This window comes from Oikopleura dioica, chromosome 1 (genome assembly GCF_907165135.1).
Source record: "Oikopleura dioica chromosome 1, OKI2018_I68_1.0, whole genome shotgun sequence".
NCBI lineage: Eukaryota > Metazoa > Chordata > Appendicularia > Copelata > Oikopleuridae > Oikopleura > Oikopleura dioica.
In genome coordinates this window covers 2,198,701-2,215,550 of record NC_137291.1, presented here as the reverse complement: position 1 = coordinate 2,215,550, position 16,850 = coordinate 2,198,701, and the positions used below count along the sequence as shown (strand labels likewise).

The following is a 16,850-nucleotide window of genomic DNA, read 5'->3' as shown; positions in this document are numbered from 1 at the left end:
TCATTTCGTCAGTAATCGTCAATAGTCTTGATTCTTGGAAGAAAATTTTTGATTTTCGACAAGTCAAATAAATTTAACATTACGCTATTCAAACATCATGTTTGGTTTCTCTTTTTCGAAATTTGCAGGAAATCTAGACATTTCAGAATTATTTTTGAAATCATGAAAGACCAAGAGAAACTTGTTTACCCAATATCTGGTCTTGTTACTGAAACTTTTTATGACCCAAAATCGAAGGAAGTTGTTTCTGTTGCTGTTTATCGAGGGATACCGTATGCTGATGCGGAGAGGTTTCGGGAATCAACGGTCAGAGAAAACGTTCCCGAGAAGCTTCCCATTTTACCAGGTTAGGGTTTTTGATATCCCTTTTGTCGATCATTCAATTAAGCGACGCCTCATTTTCCACAACCCAATGAGTTTAACTTGTCCAACTGGCTGACTCTCCCACGAACTCTCAAAAAAGAACACGTGACTTACGCATCCGAAACCGACCCCCTCTACCTCAACATTTTCACCAAGCAAAACCACCTGAAAAACAAGCCGGTCATCCTCTACGTCCATGGCGGCAGTCTTCTCATCGGCGGCGCTTCTAGTTACGATGGTCATGCTTTGGCAGCAATAGGCGATGTGATCTTCGTGAGCATAAATTATCGACTCGGCTCTTTTGGGACGATGTTCGGCGGAAATTGGGCGCTCAGTGATGTTTTGTCAGCGCTGGAATGGGTTCAACTGCACATTGAAAAATTCGGAGGAGACAAGGAAAACGTAACACTGATGGGATACTCGGCGGGAGGAATGATTGTCGATCATTTGATGAGTTCGCCAAGGTCGAAAGGCTTGTTTCACCGGGCAATCGCGATGTCAGGAAATGCCTCGAGCGCTTGGACCTGGACAAGAGATGAGAAAAAGGAAAATAACATGAGAAGGTTGAAAAAAATTCTGGGAGAAGATGATGATGAGAAAGTTCGAGAAAAAGTAACAAGTAAGTTAAGGTGAATTAAATGAACGAGCTCATCATCGTTATAAATTCAAGAGATGCCATTTGAAGAATTTTTGCGAAAAATCGAATACCCTGCTTGGACAGAGCCCGACTATTTCTACTGGACTTTTTGCACTGGAGAATCTGATTCTATCCTACCTTCATTTCCCTATGCAGATCTCGAGGAGTCATTCAAAATGGACATTCCATATATGATGGGGAGAACAAATGATGAGGGTTGCTACTCGATGAGTTTTTATCATCACCCGAAGTTTTTGGAAGGTCTTTCAAAAGAAGATTTTCAGGTTCATAAAAAGGCAAAACTACGGTATTAAAATTGTGGCTTAGGAAGTCGTCATTCGGACTGCAAAAGGAAGACGAATGATTCCCGAGATTCTTCCAGAAGAAAAATATCCTGAAATCATAGAAGAGTACTTTGGCTCTGGGTTTGACAAATCGGACCAGTTTTACTACACAAAGGTATGATCAAACAGGCTTTTTTAATTGTCCTCTTGCCCTAGATATTTGGAAAATGGTTCGGCGAGATGGAGATTGGAATCGGAATCGAAGCTCGAGCTCGATCGATGAAAAATGCCTTTGTCTACCGGTAAGGTCTTCGTAAGGAATCATCGTTTCAAGGCATCGTCTCTAGAAATTCGTACAAGCCACTTTTCGCGAAAAACGATTCTTACCGCGGAGAACTTACTTCAAACCGCCCAGATTGGTCAAAAACTGATCATGGTGACTGCTACATCTTCATTTTCGGAATTTCTTTCTACGAAGAAAATGCGCAGAATGTTCAGTTTCCCAACAAAGAAAAGGATCTTTCTCTGCAGTGGATTGAAAATTTAACTCATTTTGCGACATTTGGCAAGCCAAAAGACCCAAATTGGAAGCCATTTTTTGAATCGGGGGAAAGAATGAAAATTGGCGAAGATGGAGTCTCAAGCTTCGAAAAAATGAGCGAAGAAGACAAAAAATACGAAGAGTATTTTGAAAAATTCATGAAACCTCTCTTCAAATAAATTTCTAAAAAAAAATTTATTATGAAAAATGTGCAAGAATATATTTCATGGTCGAATTAAAGAGGTCGTTTGGAAGTGACGCGATCGAGTTTCAAGAAAATTCTTCGTTGTTTTTGGAGGTATCGGTCGCGAAACTCTCCACAAAGAAATGGGTCGTCGCTTGAGACGCGTTCTTCGATGAATTTGATGAGAGCCCGTTGGATTTGATTTTGACTCTTGATAAGCCGGATGGACTGGTCATGATATGCTCTTGATAAAAATAAACATAAAATATTTATTTTCACCGTTTTTCTCTTACCGAATTTCTTCCAACGAGCAAATATCTCCACTGCAACGTGGACCACATCTTCTCCTCCACCCCCTGTCAATATCTCCCATCAGCCCCTTGAGCAACTTGTCCTGCCTCTCGAGAATCTTATCAATCGCATCCGGCCTCCTCGTCGGTCGCTTTATCGCTTCTTTTCCGACCTCCAATTTGAAAAATTCATAAAGAACGCCGTACGGACACGGCTTCTCCAAACCACCAAAATTTTCAGCTGTCGATTTCAAGTTGATTCTCAAAGTCTTTCGCGGTTTTCTTGTCGATGATTGAACCGGAAGACAAAGCGGATCTGTCGAATTCCCGGAAAAGTTCTCCATCGTGATGGTTTTTGTCTTCTCGACTTTTCCTTCCAAGCCGTAGAAGACGACATCAAGGCATTTGCAAATATAACCAGCTGAAGAGTCGTCAGGAATGCACTTTGTTTGCTCAGGGCAGATATTCTAAAAGGGTTGAAGATCAAGAATTATTTCTGAAAAGACCTTTTTCATGCATTTTCGGCTGTTTAATCTGACACAATTGCTTGAGTTTCGAAGCCGCGTGAATCCTTCTTTACAATCACATCTTTTTCAAGATCAAAATTTTGAACAAAAAAAGGAAAAAAGCTCCTTTTTGATATTTTTCCTGAATTTTTTTTCTTCATTTATGCATTTTTCGTTTTTTGAGCAAGCATTTTCGCTCATTTCGCAGTAGTTTTTCGTCCAAATATCCCAAGTAAGCTTTTTCGGTTTCATTTTTCCCGTTTTTTATGATTTCGATTTTAATGATTTAAAAAATTGTCAATTTTGAAACCGATTCTTAAATCCTTCTCCAAGTTCTCCATCCCCCGTTTTGAGCATCAGCGTGAGCTCATTACTGTCAAAAGTTTTGCCGCGAAACCAATCCTCGTGTCTGAGATTGTAAAAGGGTTGAAAAGCGCGCTGACGGGTGAGTGCAGAGGTACTTCTTGTGTAGTCCCCACAGAGGCGAGGTGATATTGGGGAGGAATTGTCGCCAAAAGAGTCGTAGATTTGAAGATAATTTGTGTCGCAGGGATCATTATGTCTTAATTTTTATAACGGATTCTTAATGGTTTCAAAGAATTCAGGAAATAAAAGTTTTTATCGCTGACTTATTTTATAAAATTATTAATCTTCACAATTTTTGTTCATTTTTATGGTTTTTAGAATAATAAATATTCCACTGATGCACTCATTGATTCAAGAGGCAAGTTAAAAGAAGAGTTTATCATAAAAGTCTTCTTCAAAACTTTTATTTTTTTCCGTCATTATTTCAATTTGGTTTATGATTAATTACCTTGTTAGAGCAATATTCATAAACTCGAATTTGATCCTTATCTTCTCTCCTTTCTCTGCTCTTTCAATCTGCCAAATTTCAACAGTATTCTCTTTCAAATATTCCGTCTCTATCTCTCCGAAGCTTCCGATCTCTGGCTCGTGAATCGCCCACATTGTTTCAAATCCAAGACTTTTGGCTAGCAAAAATTGAAAAATCTTCATTTTGAAAATGTCAAATTTCTCTGTAATTTAAAAAAAGGACTGCGCTTATGCAGGGGCTATTTCCTCCACTCAGAAATCTAAGAGAGTGACTCTCTAAGTTAAGGGTATCTCGTGATAATTGAATAGCGACAGCGCGGAAAATCGAGCCTCCCTGATTTTCTCCTCGTTGAATATTCAAAGAGGCGAAATTCAGCGAAAGCTAAAAAGGATGGCGGCGTGCTCCACCAAAATAAGAGGAAACCGCAAAATCCGAAAACCACAGAGGTCCTAACCCCAATGGCTTGTCAAACGTGCCCGCCGCCCTTAATTGAGTCAGCGTTACAACTGTTTCTTGTTGTTGGACTTTCTCATTCAAAATCGTTTCAGACTTGGTATTCTTATTTTCGATTTCATGGGTAACAGATCAGAATGTTAACCCCGGAGCGCATGGCCATTTTTGCCAATTTCTGACCATTTTTTAACCGAATATTGTCGCGATTTGGGCATAAAGAGAATAAAGTTCCGGGTTTATTTATTATAACCGGACTCTAAGCTACAAAAATATAATTTGAGCGTGATCATATTATATGCGTATATCAAATATAATATGGTTTTTTGATGAGCAAAATCGTATTACCCAAAAATGGGTCGTATATGCGTTCCGGCGTTAAGTACCACAGTTCATTTGTCAAATAATTCAATGAAATATATTTGCAAGCAAATTATTTTACAAAACTGATGGTTCAGTTTTACAAGTTGGATCTTCAGCGCAAATTTCATCGACAGATTCACCAGAAATCGATTCTTCTGAGCATGTCTTCCACTCATTTTCTTTTGCGCAAAATGACCAATCAGCTTCTAAGGGTGTGTAGCAATTCTCACCAAATTGGTAGCAATCTTAGTTTTGAAGTTTGAATTTAAATTCGATTTGTACAATTAACCTGGGTCATTGCGGGTACATTTCTTCATCGGGGAATCACAATGAACCAAGCAGATATTGATGTCCAAAGCTTCACCAATAATCTCGCAAATATAATCATCAGTAACCAACGGTAATGTTGTTGTTTTTACAGTTGTAGTTTCAAACGCTAAAGTTGTCGAAGCATCTTCTGTTGGTACAGAAGAGAATGTTGAAGTACTGATTTCAGGAAATGTCGCTATTTGAGTTTTCGTTGTTGTTGTTGTCGTTGTTGTTGTAGTTGATGTTGATGTTGTTGTCGTCGATGATGTTTTCTGCTCTTTTGGAAGAAGAAGAACACATGGAACAATAATTGCTGTCAGCAGAATTATTCCAAGAGCAATGCCACCACCAATTTTAAGCTAAATATATTGATAAATACATCTACAAATTCACTATACTCTTCGATTTTTTCCAGAGTCTTTAACTTCCTGCAAATTGCTTTCTTCGAGTTCAGTTGTTTTCTCTTGCATCGTAGACTCAGTATTAGTTGACAAGCTGATGTTATCATTAACTTAATTATTTTTGCTAAATTAGTTAAATCTATGTCATACCTTCGCTCATTTTGCACTTTCTTTTTTTTATTTGAGTGCCGCGAATTGGTTTTATTGAAGAATTTATGTTGACTCTATCCGATGGCGCTGTAGTTGCACAGTTGGAATCGTCTGTTTGAACCAGGCTTTACTGACGATAACTTCAGCAGATAATCTGCGGAAAGATTTTGGCTATCGGCGGAATCTGACATGTCTGAATTTGTCGAAAATCAAGTGATTTGCTCTGTTCTAAAAAGAACTTCGACCCTACATCAGCAATAAACGGAACTACCTCATTCAGAAAATTGCGGTGAAACCAAACCGCCACACTCAAACATGCCCCCGGAAGCGCAAAAAATTGGCACCGCAAAATCAGCGCAAACAAAATCTGACATTTGAGAGTACTTTCAGGTGGAGAATGCTCTCTGATACCGTTTATTCATCAAAAAGCTCTGAAAAAGCTTTCCTTATAAATTCCGAAAATCAGATGATCCAAGCCTGACTTAAAATTTGTTCCTGTTTGCAACTCACAAATTGACTCCACTATCTCCGGCGGAAGACACCTCAGACATCTCATTACGTCTTTGATAAAAAATCATCAAAAGTCGAGCATGATTCTTACTAGAAAACTCAAAGACCAAAGTCACTTTTTTCTTACAAAAAATATAAATAAAGAAGAAAAATAATCGAATGGGCAGAATATTTGTTCATTTATTTTACAGAAAGAATTTTTGTCTAACAGACTTCAGTAGCACCTTGTGGGTTGTCCCAATTGATTGGTTGCCAATAATTCGACAACTTATCGGCAAGTTCAGAAAGGTTTTCGGCTTGTTTGCGCCATTTGATCAGCGTTCTTCTGGGAAATTCATGGCCATCCATGCACACGAAATTGTCGAGGAACTGCTTCGCGTTGCTGGCAAAATTTCGTAAATTCTTACATTTTGAAAAGGTCGGATCAAATTCTTTGAAATCAAATGCTTCGTATGTCGGCGTGTGATACTTCCAGTCGCACTCGCCTTCATTCTGGAAATGCTCCTCGGCGATCTGGATGTTTTTCCAGAATCTTTCAAGTGCTTTTGACATCCAGGGGCGACGCAATTGCATCTGGTAGAGAAGATTGTTGAAAAATAGCTAAAAATATTGTCGAGAAGATTTTTTTCAACAATTGTCTTCACCTCCATATGATAGTTAAATCCCTCAGCGCTCTCTAACGGCGCACAAGGAGCAATTCCACTTGGATTCTCGACGGATTCCCAGGAGAAACTGAAGCTTGAGTCATCAAAGCCCCAGGTCTCCCAGAGAATCTCCGTCGATTCCGCGTAGATGAAGAGTGTCTTTGGGGGCATGCTTTTATTGCCGAAGCCAACCTTTTCTCTTCCACAATGTTTTCGACCGACAATAGAAAGTGAGTCCTTTAGACACCATTGTGTGTTTCGATCAGACTTGACATTGAAATGATCGAAGTCGATTTTGATGATTTGTCCAGGGAGAGCGTTAAGGGTGTACCTCGAGAGAAAGTCAGAAATGATATTTTCTTTAAAAATTTACCTGCAATGGACATTTTCTCCGACAGAGTCAGTTGAGCTAGAAATTGATCCCGATCCAGTTTGGGTTAAATCGCATCCAGCAGCTTCGTTTTCTTAGTCTATCTCGAGTCTGAGCTTGAATCCTTTGAAAACAGTAAAGGAATCGCTCTTGAATCGGATCGTTGCTTTGTTTCCAATGACCTAACAAACATCTCAATCGAATCATCAAATCAATGTTACCTTGAGAGGGTGGTTAAAGTCTCCTTGGTAGGGGCTGTAACCACTGTAGCTGCTTCCGTAGCTACTGTAATCACTACTCGAGTATGAAGCTGTGTACGGCTCGAAGTTCTCCATGTCGAAGTCTACCGAGCAAAATGTGAAGCTCGAATCACCAAAGCTGATTTTCAAAAAGTCCCTCCGGCAATTTTCGTCGCCTTCTACCTCGAAGAACTCGGGGTAAATCGTGAAGCTTTTGACAGAAGCGTCCATTTCAACTTCCCATGTACAATCGCGACGGTTGATGTAATGTCCTTGATGTTCGAAGCCGGGAGAAGTGATGACAGTGTTGCCAGTGACTCTGTACGGTTGACTGCTTCTTGGACAAAATACTGAAGGGTGAGGAGGAGTGCGTCGTCGGATAGTCGTTGTGGTATAACCTTCAGTGGTGTACTGAGCTTGGGAAGAGGCAAAAAGAAGAGTTGAGATCTGAAATATGATAAATTATTTTTAATGAAAATTCTTATCAAAATCGAAAATGATTAATTTTATCTTTTTTATAATAATAAAATACGAAAACCGTAAATCATGTAAATAACAGTCATTCGTCGGGATCGATCCCGACACATTGAAGATCAAAAATACACCAATTCGTCGGGGTCAAACAATTGAAATACGACAAATATGAGTATTTCTAAGCAGTGATTCGCCGGGTTTTATTTTAAAAATCATTGAAAAAGGTCGAAGAGTCCTAGCGCCCTACTATTTGGCAGGAAATTATAGAATCTAAGTATCCCTTACCTGGGGGCTCCGCCCCCTAGGTCCTAAAATGCCGGGGTCTAGTCTAGGGTTACTTAGGGTTACCTTCAGTAACCCTAACTAACCCTAGCCTATCCCCCTCGGGCGAGTTTGTTCTGTCATTTTGCCCAGTGCCCCCTAACCCTAACCTAAAATTATAGAAAGTACTTTTAGCTAAAATCAGTTTTACTTTGGCAGCAGTAAAGAATATATAGTGTAACCCTTTTTGACATTCCGAGAAGAGGAATTTTCTCTTTCGTATTAACCCCTGCCCGCATATCGACCTACGCATAGGTAAATTGACTTTTAAACGCGATTATCTCGCGATTGGTAAATATTTTCTATAAAGCTGACCCCCACATATCGGGCTACTTTTTAATGGAGAATCAGGATCTGAGGTCAAGATAAAATTTATTCAAAGATTTAAGATTTTAGCAATTGAGCGAAATTTTGATCTCGGGTCAACATGACAAAACCCAACTTTGATTCAACTCTTCTCGGCAAGATCTATTTGATCAAATTAATGCTCAGTTGATAATAAAAGTTCGGAATTCTAATTCTATTCTATTTTACTGTATTTATGACTGCATGAAAATATTTGAATTTATTTTGGACGAGATTTGGAGCGCTGACGACTTATTCTTTTATCAAAAATGAGTACTTTTGAAAAGATGACATTTGTTGACATTTGACATCTGACATTTGACATTTGATCATGTCCAGGAGAAAGCTCAGCCTTTAATCATTCCATCCATGTCCTTTGGAAAATTTTATCCCGACTAAAAGACCCCAAAGGCCCGACCTACGCGTAGGTCGATATGCGGGCAGGGGTGACAAATTTTTCATGCGGGCAGGGGTTAAGGCTGACGATAGGGATTGCGTCATAGCAAGGAATGACCCCGACGAATTGGTGTTTGAGTGAAGACTGATTCGTCGTATTCAATTGTTCGACCCCGACGAATTGGTGTATTTTTGGTCTTCAATCTGTCGGGGTCGACCCCGACGAATGACTGTTATTTCATATTTCATTTGTCGGGGCGACCCCGACGAATTACCACAGACTACGGTAAAAGTGTACCTTCATATCGAAAATTCTCTTTCTCTCTGGAAGTAACTAATTCGAATTTCGCTCGCGATTAAATACGCACTATCTAGGTGGAGCCTCGCTCCAACACCAAAAGCACGTCGACTTGGCGTCATCAACAACGTCAGGACCAAAACACAATTAAATTGACTTTGCTGCCCAAATTAACTAGCTTTTCTCCATGAATCCTTTGCTTGAAAACCAAAGTTTCTAAACTCTTCTCGCTTCCAGCTTATTTCTAAAGCGCTACATTAATTCGACTCTTTTTACTTTCTAAGGTCGTTTTCCTGCCATAAGGGCAAAAAGATAGTTTTAGCTTAAAATCGTGATAAAATATCTTCATAATATAATATTTAGGCTTGTAAGAAACCAGTAACTGATACCAACAACAATTTCAAGTCAGCAAAGTTCAATTTATTTGCAGCTACTACGTGGTCCAGGAAAGCTGTCGTTGTATCTTGCGGGCTAGTTTGATGTCAAAATAATTGACTGATCCAAGCAAGCGATATGGAATCAAGCATACCGTAAATTTGTCGTACCATGACGATTGATAAAAATAAACCCTGATGAGCTTGATAATTGAAGTTAGATTGAAGCTTTTACGTTTGCTTGTAGCTTTGTTGGTAGGTTAAAAGCTAAAATAAGCAATTGATTTCTAGAATTGACAATATTGTTTCAAAAATCCTTCACCACAGCCTCAAGTTATCATGCCACAACAAAGAAAGCCGGACAATTCCGCTCGGGTATGGCATCATTATAAAGAAGGCTTCATTATAAAGAGGCTTCATTATAAAAAAAGCATCATTATAAACGGCTTTATAATGAAGCCTTCTTTATAATGAAGCCTTTTTTATAATGATGCTAGTTTATTTATAATGATGATATTAAAATATTGTGAGGGTAAAAACATCAAAACGAGAGGGTAAATAAGAAAAAAAAAATTCTTAGATCGCGGACAAAATTTTTTTTTGGGAAAATTTTTGCTGAAAAAAGCCCTTTTATTTTAATTAAAAATTGTCGATTCGACATAATAAACAGGAGAAATGAAGTCATTACTTTTTGATGCGAGATTCAACTCTAGCATCGGAAAATAGTCTTACAATCAGAGTTGCAAATTTTGCTAAATTTCTGCTGAGCTGAGCGGGCCTTTTTCAGAAGTCATTGTCAATGACTCATTGAGCAGAGCTGAGCTGAGCTGATCTTTTTCAATTTTCCTTTAAGGTAAATTAGTTGAGATCAGCTGGGCTATCCATTTTCTTTAGGTAATTGAGCTGAGCTAAGCTGAGCAGACGGTCCGCTGCAGACCGCTTTTTGCGGGGACGCTCGATTCGTATAACAAAAATTTTCTGGTATTCGAATAGCAATTTTTGATTTTCCAAATCAAAGGTTTTTGACCAGAATTTTTTTCCGTGAAATTATTACTGAATCACTCCCAAAGTTTCCTTCAAGGCAGGCACGAAGCGCATAGGCACTCTTTGGGTTCACCAAAATTTGACTTTTTGAGGAGATTTGGTACTTTTTTTTAATTTTGGCAAAGATTCGCCAGAACCGAAAATTTGGCGAAAGCGAGGCCTAAGCGACGGGGAATTTTCGCGAAAATCGGGGACAAAAAGCGAAAGCAAAGCGAACATCAGAAGTGTGATTTTCGGGGGGGCGAAGGCGAAATTTTCGATTCGCTTTCGCTTTTGGCGAAAATCGCCAAGCGAATTTATATGCCTGCTCTTGGGGAAATGAAGCCTACCCCATGTAGAATGAAATGAAGAGCCGCAAAGATAATTCTTTTATTTTTACGATATTCATTTTATCTACACCGCTGGACTTTATCCGGGATAATCATAATTTCATAATTTCATAATAATCATATCATAATTTATCCCTGAGACATATTTTGAAAAAATCAAGTTTTTAAAAAAGAAAAATTTTTTTTGAGTATTTTGGTAACGCATTACCAAAAATTTTTGGTGATGAGTCTGACCGTTCCTGGTCATCACGTATACTTTGGGCATACAGGTGCCCTCGAAGTCCGAAAATCTAAGGGATTCAAGAAAAAGAAAGCGTTATATTACATTAATACACAGCTACAGTCATTATCTTTAAAAACCTCTGAGTTTTAGTCAAAAAATTTCAGTCAATAAATCAAAGGTCGAAGAAGAGTTTACTAAATAGACTCTATAATTTTTACCTTTTATGCTCACAATATTTTTTGCATCATTATAAATAAACTAGCATCATTATAAAAAAGGCTTCATTATAAAGAAGGCTTCATTATAAAGCCGTTTATAATGATGCTTTTTTTATAATGACGCCTTCTTTATAATGAAGCCTTCTTTATAATGATGCCATACCTCCGCTCGCAACCCGAGTCGGGGTTATTAGCTGCCCCGTGATCTCTTTTGGAATTCTGGTCCGTCGCTATTTTTTAAATTAGAATAGAGAAGGAAAGAATGGATTTGTGAATGCGAATAAAATTGGGTTTACGTAAGACGAATTTTAACAGAAATAATAAAAAGTTGATTGCAGAAGTCGTTTTTTTAAGTTCTTGTCCTAAAGATAATTGTTTATAAAGTTGAATCAGTCAGCACCAGTCTCGTGATTGATTTTCTTTGTTTTTAGATCATGGCAGCTTTGAGATTCTCGGCAAGCTTGTCCAAGAATTCGAAAGTGTTGAGATAGTCGGCCCTGTTGACTTTGGACGCGTCGCCGTTCTTGGTGCAAATGGCGAGATCCTTGGTCATGAAGCCGCTCTCGATGGTCGTGACGCAGACCTTTTCAAGAGTAGCGCAATACTTGGCAAGGGCTTCGTTCTTGTCGAGTTTTGCGCGGTGTTCGAGCCCTCGAGTCCAGGCAAAAATCGAAGCTAGAATCATAGAAATATAAAAGAAAAGACCAATCTTACCGATTGGGTTGGTGGAGGTTTCTTTTCCAGCCTGGTGAGCTCTGTAATGTCGAGTAACAGTTCCATGAGCAGCTTCGGATTCGACAGTCTTTCCGTCGGGACAGACGAGCATGGAAGTCATCAAACCCAAGGAGCCATAACCTGAAAAGTTGACGGGAAACTGCTTGCAAGAGTGTTGTACCTTGTGCGACAGAGTCGGATTGCACATCACCGTCGTAGTTTTTGCAAGCCCAGACGAATTTACCGCTGGATTCGAGAGCATAAGCGACCATATCGTCGATAAGTCGGTGCTCGTACCAAATTCCTTTTTCCTCGAAAGTCGACTTGAACTCGGCGTCGTAGACTTCGGCGAAAATGTCCTGGGGGATGTTTATTAAACGAACAATAGAAAAACGACAAAACCTTGAATCTGCCATCATATGTCTTGAGGATCGTGTTCTTGGTTGAAAGATACAGGGGCCAGCCCCGACCAGACGCGAAAATCATGCAACTTCGCGCGAAATCCCGAATGGATTTGTCAGTGTTGTACATGCCCATGGCAACTCCACCATCTTCGTACTTGTAAATGGTCTAAAAAGAGGGTATCGTTTTAGTTGGTCCCTGAAATGGTGAATTTACCTGTTGAATAGGGGCAGATCCATCGTCTGGCTGGAAGGTCATTGTAAGAGTTCCGGCCTTGGGAATAACGAGATCGGTGGCTTTGTACTGGTCGGCATGAGCGTGGCGACCGACGACGATGGAGTGATTCCAGTTAGTAACGAGTCGGGGGACGTTCGAGCAGAGAATAGGCTCACGGAAGACGGTGCCGCCGAGGATGTTTCGGATAGTGCCATTAGGAGATCCCCACATTTTCTGAATAGTTTTTTTGTTTGAATATCAATAATGAAATATTACCTTGAGACCGAACTCCTCGACTCTCGTTTCATCAGGAGTAATTGTGGCGCATTTGATTCCCACTCCGTATTTTTTGATGGCTTCAGCACAGTCGACAGTGATCTGGTCATCAGTTTCATCTCTTTTCTGGATGGAAAGATCGTAAAAGTGAAGATTCTCTCCGAAATCGATGTAGGGCATTATGAGCTTCTCCTTGATCAGGTCCCAAATGATTCTGGTCATTTCATCTCCCTGAATCTCGACAACGGGTCCGCACGTGATCTTGGACATTATCACAAGTTTTTCGATTTTCTGAAAATGGAAAAGTACGTTCTCAAACGCTTTCAACCATAAAAATTGTCGTTTTTATGAACTTAAATCGATTTTTTTACAAAAATTGTCGTCATCATCCTTCATATTAATCATTATTTTATTCACATTCATTTCATTGACGTTCAAAAAAGCGAAATTAATCAATATCAGTGCTTATTTTCCGACCAAAAAGGGCATTTTCAAATATATTCTAGTGAATAAATTAACAATGAAAAGGTCTGTAGAAAGGTATAAGACGAAAAAATTTGAGAGGGGATATTGTCTGATTGAGAATTTCCGTGATTCATGTATTGACCAACGATTTTTGAATTAACAATGCAAACTGTACGATTGCAGCTTGCAAGTTGAAGGCTATAATTTGCAATAGAATTCTAGAATTGAAAATATTGTTGAAAAATTCCTTGATGCAGATTCAGTTCTTTATGTATCCTAATACCGTACCACAACAGGGTCAGCAGCAGCAGCCTTATCCGACTGCAACCTATACTGGTGCGCCCGGCTATGGAGCTCCACAACCAGCTCCAACTTATGCTCAGCAACCAGCACCTGCTTCTGCTTTCGCTCCGCCACCCACGCCGTCTCCAGCGCCAAGTCCTCAACCGGTCATCTTGAACATTCAACAAAATGCTCCTCAAACTCTGGCCGCTCCCCAACCAATTCGACCGGCTCTTTCTCAGCAATCATTACGTAAGTTGAAAAGCTTCGGTTAAAAAATATCAATATATCAGGAAATCCTTCACCACAGCCTCCAGTAATCATGCCACAACAAAGAAAGCCGGACAATTCCGCTCGCAATTTCATCCTTGGGGTAATTTGCTGCCCTGTGATCTCTTTTGGAATTCTGATCATCGTCGCAATCATTTCAGTCGCTATTAATGGCCCGTAAGCTACTGAATTATTATTCCAATTCAAATATTTTTCCAGTTCCTCTGGGTCATGCGGCGGCCCAAACGGTCCCCCATGTGACTACGGCGGACCAGACTATTATGGCTCAGGCTACGGCGGACCTGACTATTATGGCTCTGGCTACGGTGGACCTGACTATTATGGTTCTGGCTACGGTGGATACACCACAACACATTTTTCCAACCAAGGGTCGATCGATTACAATACTGTTGGAATTTGCGATGGAAATAACGAGTATTCAGTTACGAGTTCTGGAAGTTTTCAGTAAGTACTTTGACCACAAATAATTTTTCATCATTTCAAAGATCGTCAATCATTTACAGTCGGAGTCCAAAATAAGGGACACCAAGATAAGGGATTTTTTGGCTCAAAATGCCGAAAATCAGCGGCAGAAAAAAATCCAATTTAAGGAACTTTCTGAGATTAGTAAGCTTTTTCGGTTAGCTGAGAGCGAATAAATGATATCAATAACCTTGATTTGTATCATGAAATTCAGATCACCAAACTACCCAAATATGTACCCAAATGATGCGAGTTGCACCAACAAATTTACCACTTCTTTCGACGGAATCACCTTCGAAGTAAATGGGTTCTATCTCGAAAGTTGCTGTGACTCCCTGACATTCAGCGACAATTCTGGAGATTATCCTTTTACCGGACAAATATTCAATGTAACGAGAGCTAGAAATTAGTCGAAATCATTAATTTATTTTTAGGGAACTCGATTTTCCTTTTCTTCGTCAAATGTGATTGTTTCATTTACAACCGACTACAGTGTTCAACGTTATGGCTTTCATATCGATGTCATCGACGGCTACGATCCATCAAACGACATAAGCTATGTTCACGGCAATTTAAAATTCGACGGCGAATCCCCACAAAAAGAAATAATCAAAAAAAATTAACTAGAACACTAATCTTGTCTATTTGTTGCTGTTAACCAATAAATTTTTTTATAAAATTGTCGAAAAAAAAACATTTGCAAAATGAAGAAAATTCTATGCAAATGTCATTGAGAGACAAGTTTTTCTATTTGTTCCAAGTTCTGCCGCCCATTTGACTCTGGCTCAAGTTTTTTTCGGGAGATCATGTGTCTTCTAATTTTCTTGCCGATCGCGTCAAGTGCCGTTTTTCTAGAGAAATCATATGAAGACACCATTCCCGAAAGAATAAAGTCCGATCCAAAGCTCTTCGTGAATCTGACCACAAATGAGAAAATCGAATCAATGGAAGAACGTTGCCCGTAAGAATCTTTTCATGAATAAAACGCGAAAGTCTTTCAAGGGATGAGGATTTGTACAATGAATGTTCCGCCATCTGCCGGTTCGAGTACTTGCAGTGTTTGGGAGAATGCGATTCTGCTCTTTGCGAGAGCGAGTGTATCAATGACTATTCAAGTAAACTCATGCCTTTCGTCACCTGATTTCTAGCGTGTACTTCTTTTTGCCCATGCGGGTCAAATTGCCCGTCTGGTTGCGAAAATTGCGAGAATCCCATTTGCGTTGACGAATGTGATGATGTTCAAAGTAACGAAGAGTACACCGTATGCCTTGAAGCTGCGCTGGAAGCCCAGGTTTTTCTATCTTTTCTTCTTTCAAAGATGAATTTCGAAGGCGATTTGCACTCGAGAATGCACACCGGATGTGCCTTGCTTCGAAAAATGCAGCGAAATATACATTGAAAACTTGAGGGACTGCCCATGTGTCGTGGACTTCACAACAACAACTGAAGAACCAACTACTACCCATCCTCCGGTTCGTTCGTCAAAGGACAAGCCGTTATCTTTTTCTAGAGCAATGGAAACCTTCTTGTTCTGCTAAACAACTTGCGCGAGTCTTACATCGTTTCTGGAGATGGGCTTGAGTCATCGATTCCAACGATAAATGCTCCTGATGATGACTTCACTGACCGCGCCCTTTTCGCGGTTGTTCAGAATGAACTCTATCTTTTGGTGGAGCATATGATAATCAGATGGTCAGCAACATTTTGTTGATTAATTGATTCACAGTTTTAGATCGGTAAACTTGATGGCTGTAATTTTGTCGAGCTCTCGATTCGGCTGAATTTTCGATACTACCACGATTCCGCCGCGGTTGCATTTGATGATGGAGCTATAGGTTCGAAATAAGTTTGGAAAAGAAAATATATTTTTCAAGCTCTGATTTGTTTTCCGGGTTACAGTCCGATCGAGAGTTGTGAGATATTTGACTTGACAAGCGCGACTCCGACCCACTCAACTCAGTATACACATACTTATGGAAAACTCGGAATTTATCAAGGAAATCCAATCACTGTAGGCAGTTACTATTCTTCTGGAACGAAAAAGGTTGAAGTTTACAATCCAACAGGCTGGTTTTCGATGCCAGATCATACTAGGTAATTTTGCCATTTTTATCTATATTACCGATCTATAGAAATATCTATGCCCATACATTGACAGGTTTGGACGATGGTTCTTTGATTCTTGCTGGAGGATATGATATGACTCAGGACTCATTTTCTAAGAATATTTGGATGCTCAAAAATGGCTCGTGGGATATTATCGGGCTAATGAAAATGGTAAGCATTAAACAGATTATAATCTATAAAAAAATATAAAGAACTATTATCTTGCTTCTGCGATTCGAATTGAGTCTGAAATTTTTATTGCGTCTGGAAGGAAGGGTACGAACTTTCAGCGAAATTCTTGATAATAAATTTTCATCGCTAAAAACCTGACATTATCAGCGTTCCCCTCTGAAGACCTGCTGAAAATGTCGGCAATTATCCAGTGGAAAGAATTATTTTTGAAGATAATCAATTTATTGAGACGAATATCATTGCTTCTCATGATTCCTCGAACTATATCCCTGTTCTTTTTGCTGTTGAAATTGACTTTTGCATCGATGAGAGTTCATGATTCAAGATGCACAAATAAAAATAATAA

The 16,850-nt window shown here is 39.4% G+C and overlaps 7 protein-coding genes across 8 annotated transcripts; 3 read left to right on the top strand and 4 right to left on the bottom strand.

The window, feature by feature from the left end:
- Positions 1-160: 160 nt before the first annotated feature.
- On the top strand, positions 161-2,004 carry LOC145700170 (carboxylesterase 3A-like). Its single transcript, XM_081777425.1, has 6 exons — positions 161-346; positions 389-982; positions 1,034-1,284; positions 1,328-1,459; positions 1,501-1,586; positions 1,632-2,004. The coding sequence occupies exons 1-6, from the start codon at positions 163-165 to the stop codon at positions 2,002-2,004; spliced, it is 1,620 nt and encodes a 539-aa protein (XP_081633551.1). The 5' UTR covers positions 161-162.
- A 37-nt stretch (positions 2,005-2,041) lies between these two features.
- LOC145711137 (uncharacterized) lies at positions 2,042-2,886 on the bottom strand. Its single transcript, XM_081788867.1, has 3 exons — positions 2,806-2,886; positions 2,303-2,766; positions 2,042-2,253 (listed from the first exon to the last, which is right to left on the bottom strand). Exons 1-3 carry the CDS (start codon positions 2,812-2,814, stop codon positions 2,061-2,063), a joined length of 666 nt encoding a protein of 221 aa, XP_081644993.1. The 5' UTR covers positions 2,815-2,886; the 3' UTR covers positions 2,042-2,060.
- Positions 2,887-4,473: 1,587 nt separating this feature from the next.
- On the bottom strand, positions 4,474-5,314 carry LOC145711243 (uncharacterized). Its single transcript, XM_081788971.1, has 3 exons — positions 5,161-5,314; positions 4,743-5,121; positions 4,474-4,698 (listed from the first exon to the last, which is right to left on the bottom strand). The coding sequence occupies exons 1-3, from the start codon at positions 5,230-5,232 to the stop codon at positions 4,529-4,531; spliced, it is 621 nt and encodes a 206-aa protein (XP_081645097.1). The 5' UTR covers positions 5,233-5,314; the 3' UTR covers positions 4,474-4,528.
- A 689-nt stretch (positions 5,315-6,003) lies between these two features.
- On the bottom strand, positions 6,004-8,921 carry LOC145708400 (cubilin-like). 2 transcript variants are annotated; one of them, XM_081786073.1, is made up of 5 exons: positions 8,911-8,921; positions 7,059-7,523; positions 6,841-7,019; positions 6,468-6,798; positions 6,004-6,423 (listed from the first exon to the last, which is right to left on the bottom strand). In XM_081786073.1, exons 1-3 carry the CDS (start codon positions 8,914-8,916, stop codon positions 6,933-6,935), a joined length of 558 nt encoding a protein of 185 aa, XP_081642199.1. In that variant the 5' UTR covers positions 8,917-8,921; the 3' UTR covers positions 6,004-6,423; positions 6,468-6,798; positions 6,841-6,932. The 2 variants fall into 2 exon arrangements, with proteins under 2 accessions (XP_081642199.1, XP_081642191.1); XM_081786065.1 differs by lacking the exons at positions 6,841-7,019; positions 7,059-7,523; positions 8,911-8,921 and having other exon boundaries at positions 6,468-6,794.
- A 2,466-nt stretch (positions 8,922-11,387) lies between these two features.
- Positions 11,388-12,984, bottom strand: LOC145695724 (isocitrate dehydrogenase [NADP] cytoplasmic-like). Its single transcript, XM_081772733.1, has 6 exons — positions 12,707-12,984; positions 12,431-12,664; positions 12,215-12,382; positions 11,994-12,171; positions 11,813-11,953; positions 11,388-11,773 (listed from the first exon to the last, which is right to left on the bottom strand). Exons 1-6 carry the CDS (start codon positions 12,974-12,976, stop codon positions 11,526-11,528), a joined length of 1,239 nt encoding a protein of 412 aa, XP_081628859.1. The 5' UTR covers positions 12,977-12,984; the 3' UTR covers positions 11,388-11,525.
- Positions 12,985-13,422: 438 nt separating this feature from the next.
- On the top strand, positions 13,423-14,845 carry LOC145711474 (uncharacterized). The gene is made up of 5 exons (XM_081789165.1): positions 13,423-13,705; positions 13,747-13,900; positions 13,943-14,188; positions 14,421-14,595; positions 14,641-14,845. Exons 1-5 carry the CDS (start codon positions 13,423-13,425, stop codon positions 14,827-14,829), a joined length of 1,047 nt encoding a protein of 348 aa, XP_081645291.1. The 3' UTR covers positions 14,830-14,845.
- Positions 14,846-15,030: 185 nt separating this feature from the next.
- Positions 15,031-16,583, top strand: LOC145709503 (uncharacterized). Its single transcript, XM_081787191.1, has 9 exons — positions 15,031-15,167; positions 15,209-15,321; positions 15,355-15,497; positions 15,538-15,678; positions 15,717-15,898; positions 15,939-16,041; positions 16,081-16,300; positions 16,339-16,483; positions 16,525-16,583. Coding segments are annotated over exons 1-6 (597 nt in total). The 5' UTR covers positions 15,031-15,150; the 3' UTR covers positions 15,940-16,041; positions 16,081-16,300; positions 16,339-16,483; positions 16,525-16,583.
- The last annotated feature ends 267 nt before the right edge of the window (positions 16,584-16,850 follow it).

Coding starts and splice junctions, on each gene's coding strand:
- LOC145700170 (XM_081777425.1), top strand. CDS start 163: ATGAAAGACCAAGAGAAACTTGTTTACCCAATATCTGGTCTTGTTACT. Junction 983..1,033: donor AGTTCGAGAAAAAGTAACAA/GTAAGTTAAGGT, acceptor TATAAATTCAAG/AGATGCCATTTGAAGAATTT. Junction 1,460..1,500: donor ACCAGTTTTACTACACAAAG/GTATGATCAAAC, acceptor CTCTTGCCCTAG/ATATTTGGAAAATGGTTCGG.
- LOC145711137 (XM_081788867.1), bottom strand. Junction 2,254..2,302: donor TGCTCGTTGGAAGAAATTCG/GTAAGAGAAAAA, acceptor ATTTTTATCAAG/AGCATATCATGACCAGTCCA.
- LOC145711243 (XM_081788971.1), bottom strand. CDS start 5,232: ATGCAAGAGAAAACAACTGAACTCGAAGAAAGCAATTTGCAGGAAGTT. Junction 5,122..5,160: donor ACTCTGGAAAAAATCGAAGA/GTATAGTGAATT, acceptor CAATATATTTAG/CTTAAAATTGGTGGTGGCAT. Junction 4,699..4,742: donor ATGTACCCGCAATGACCCAG/GTTAATTGTACA, acceptor TTCAAAACTAAG/ATTGCTACCAATTTGGTGAG.
- LOC145708400 (XM_081786065.1), bottom strand. CDS start 6,638: ATGCCCCCAAAGACACTCTTCATCTACGCGGAATCGACGGAGATTCTC. Junction 6,424..6,467: donor GATTTAACTATCATATGGAG/GTGAAGACAATT, acceptor CAATATTTTTAG/CTATTTTTCAACAATCTTCT.
- LOC145695724 (XM_081772733.1), bottom strand. CDS start 12,976: ATGTCCAAGATCACGTGCGGACCCGTTGTCGAGATTCAGGGAGATGAA. Junction 11,954..11,993: donor ATCCGACTCTGTCGCACAAG/GTACAACACTCT, acceptor TCAACTTTTCAG/GTTATGGCTCCTTGGGTTTG. Junction 11,774..11,812: donor AACCTCCACCAACCCAATCG/GTAAGATTGGTC, acceptor CTATGATTCTAG/CTTCGATTTTTGCCTGGACT.
- LOC145711474 (XM_081789165.1), top strand. CDS start 13,423: ATGCAGATTCAGTTCTTTATGTATCCTAATACCGTACCACAACAGGGT. Junction 14,189..14,420: donor ACGAGTTCTGGAAGTTTTCA/GTAAGTACTTTG, acceptor CATGAAATTCAG/ATCACCAAACTACCCAAATA. Junction 14,596..14,640: donor TTACCGGACAAATATTCAAT/GTAACGAGAGCT, acceptor ATTTATTTTTAG/GGAACTCGATTTTCCTTTTC.
- LOC145709503 (XM_081787191.1), top strand. Junction 15,322..15,354: donor GTGTATCAATGACTATTCAA/GTAAACTCATGC, acceptor CCTGATTTCTAG/CGTGTACTTCTTTTTGCCCA. Junction 15,679..15,716: donor CAACTACTACCCATCCTCCG/GTTCGTTCGTCA, acceptor ATCTTTTTCTAG/AGCAATGGAAACCTTCTTGT.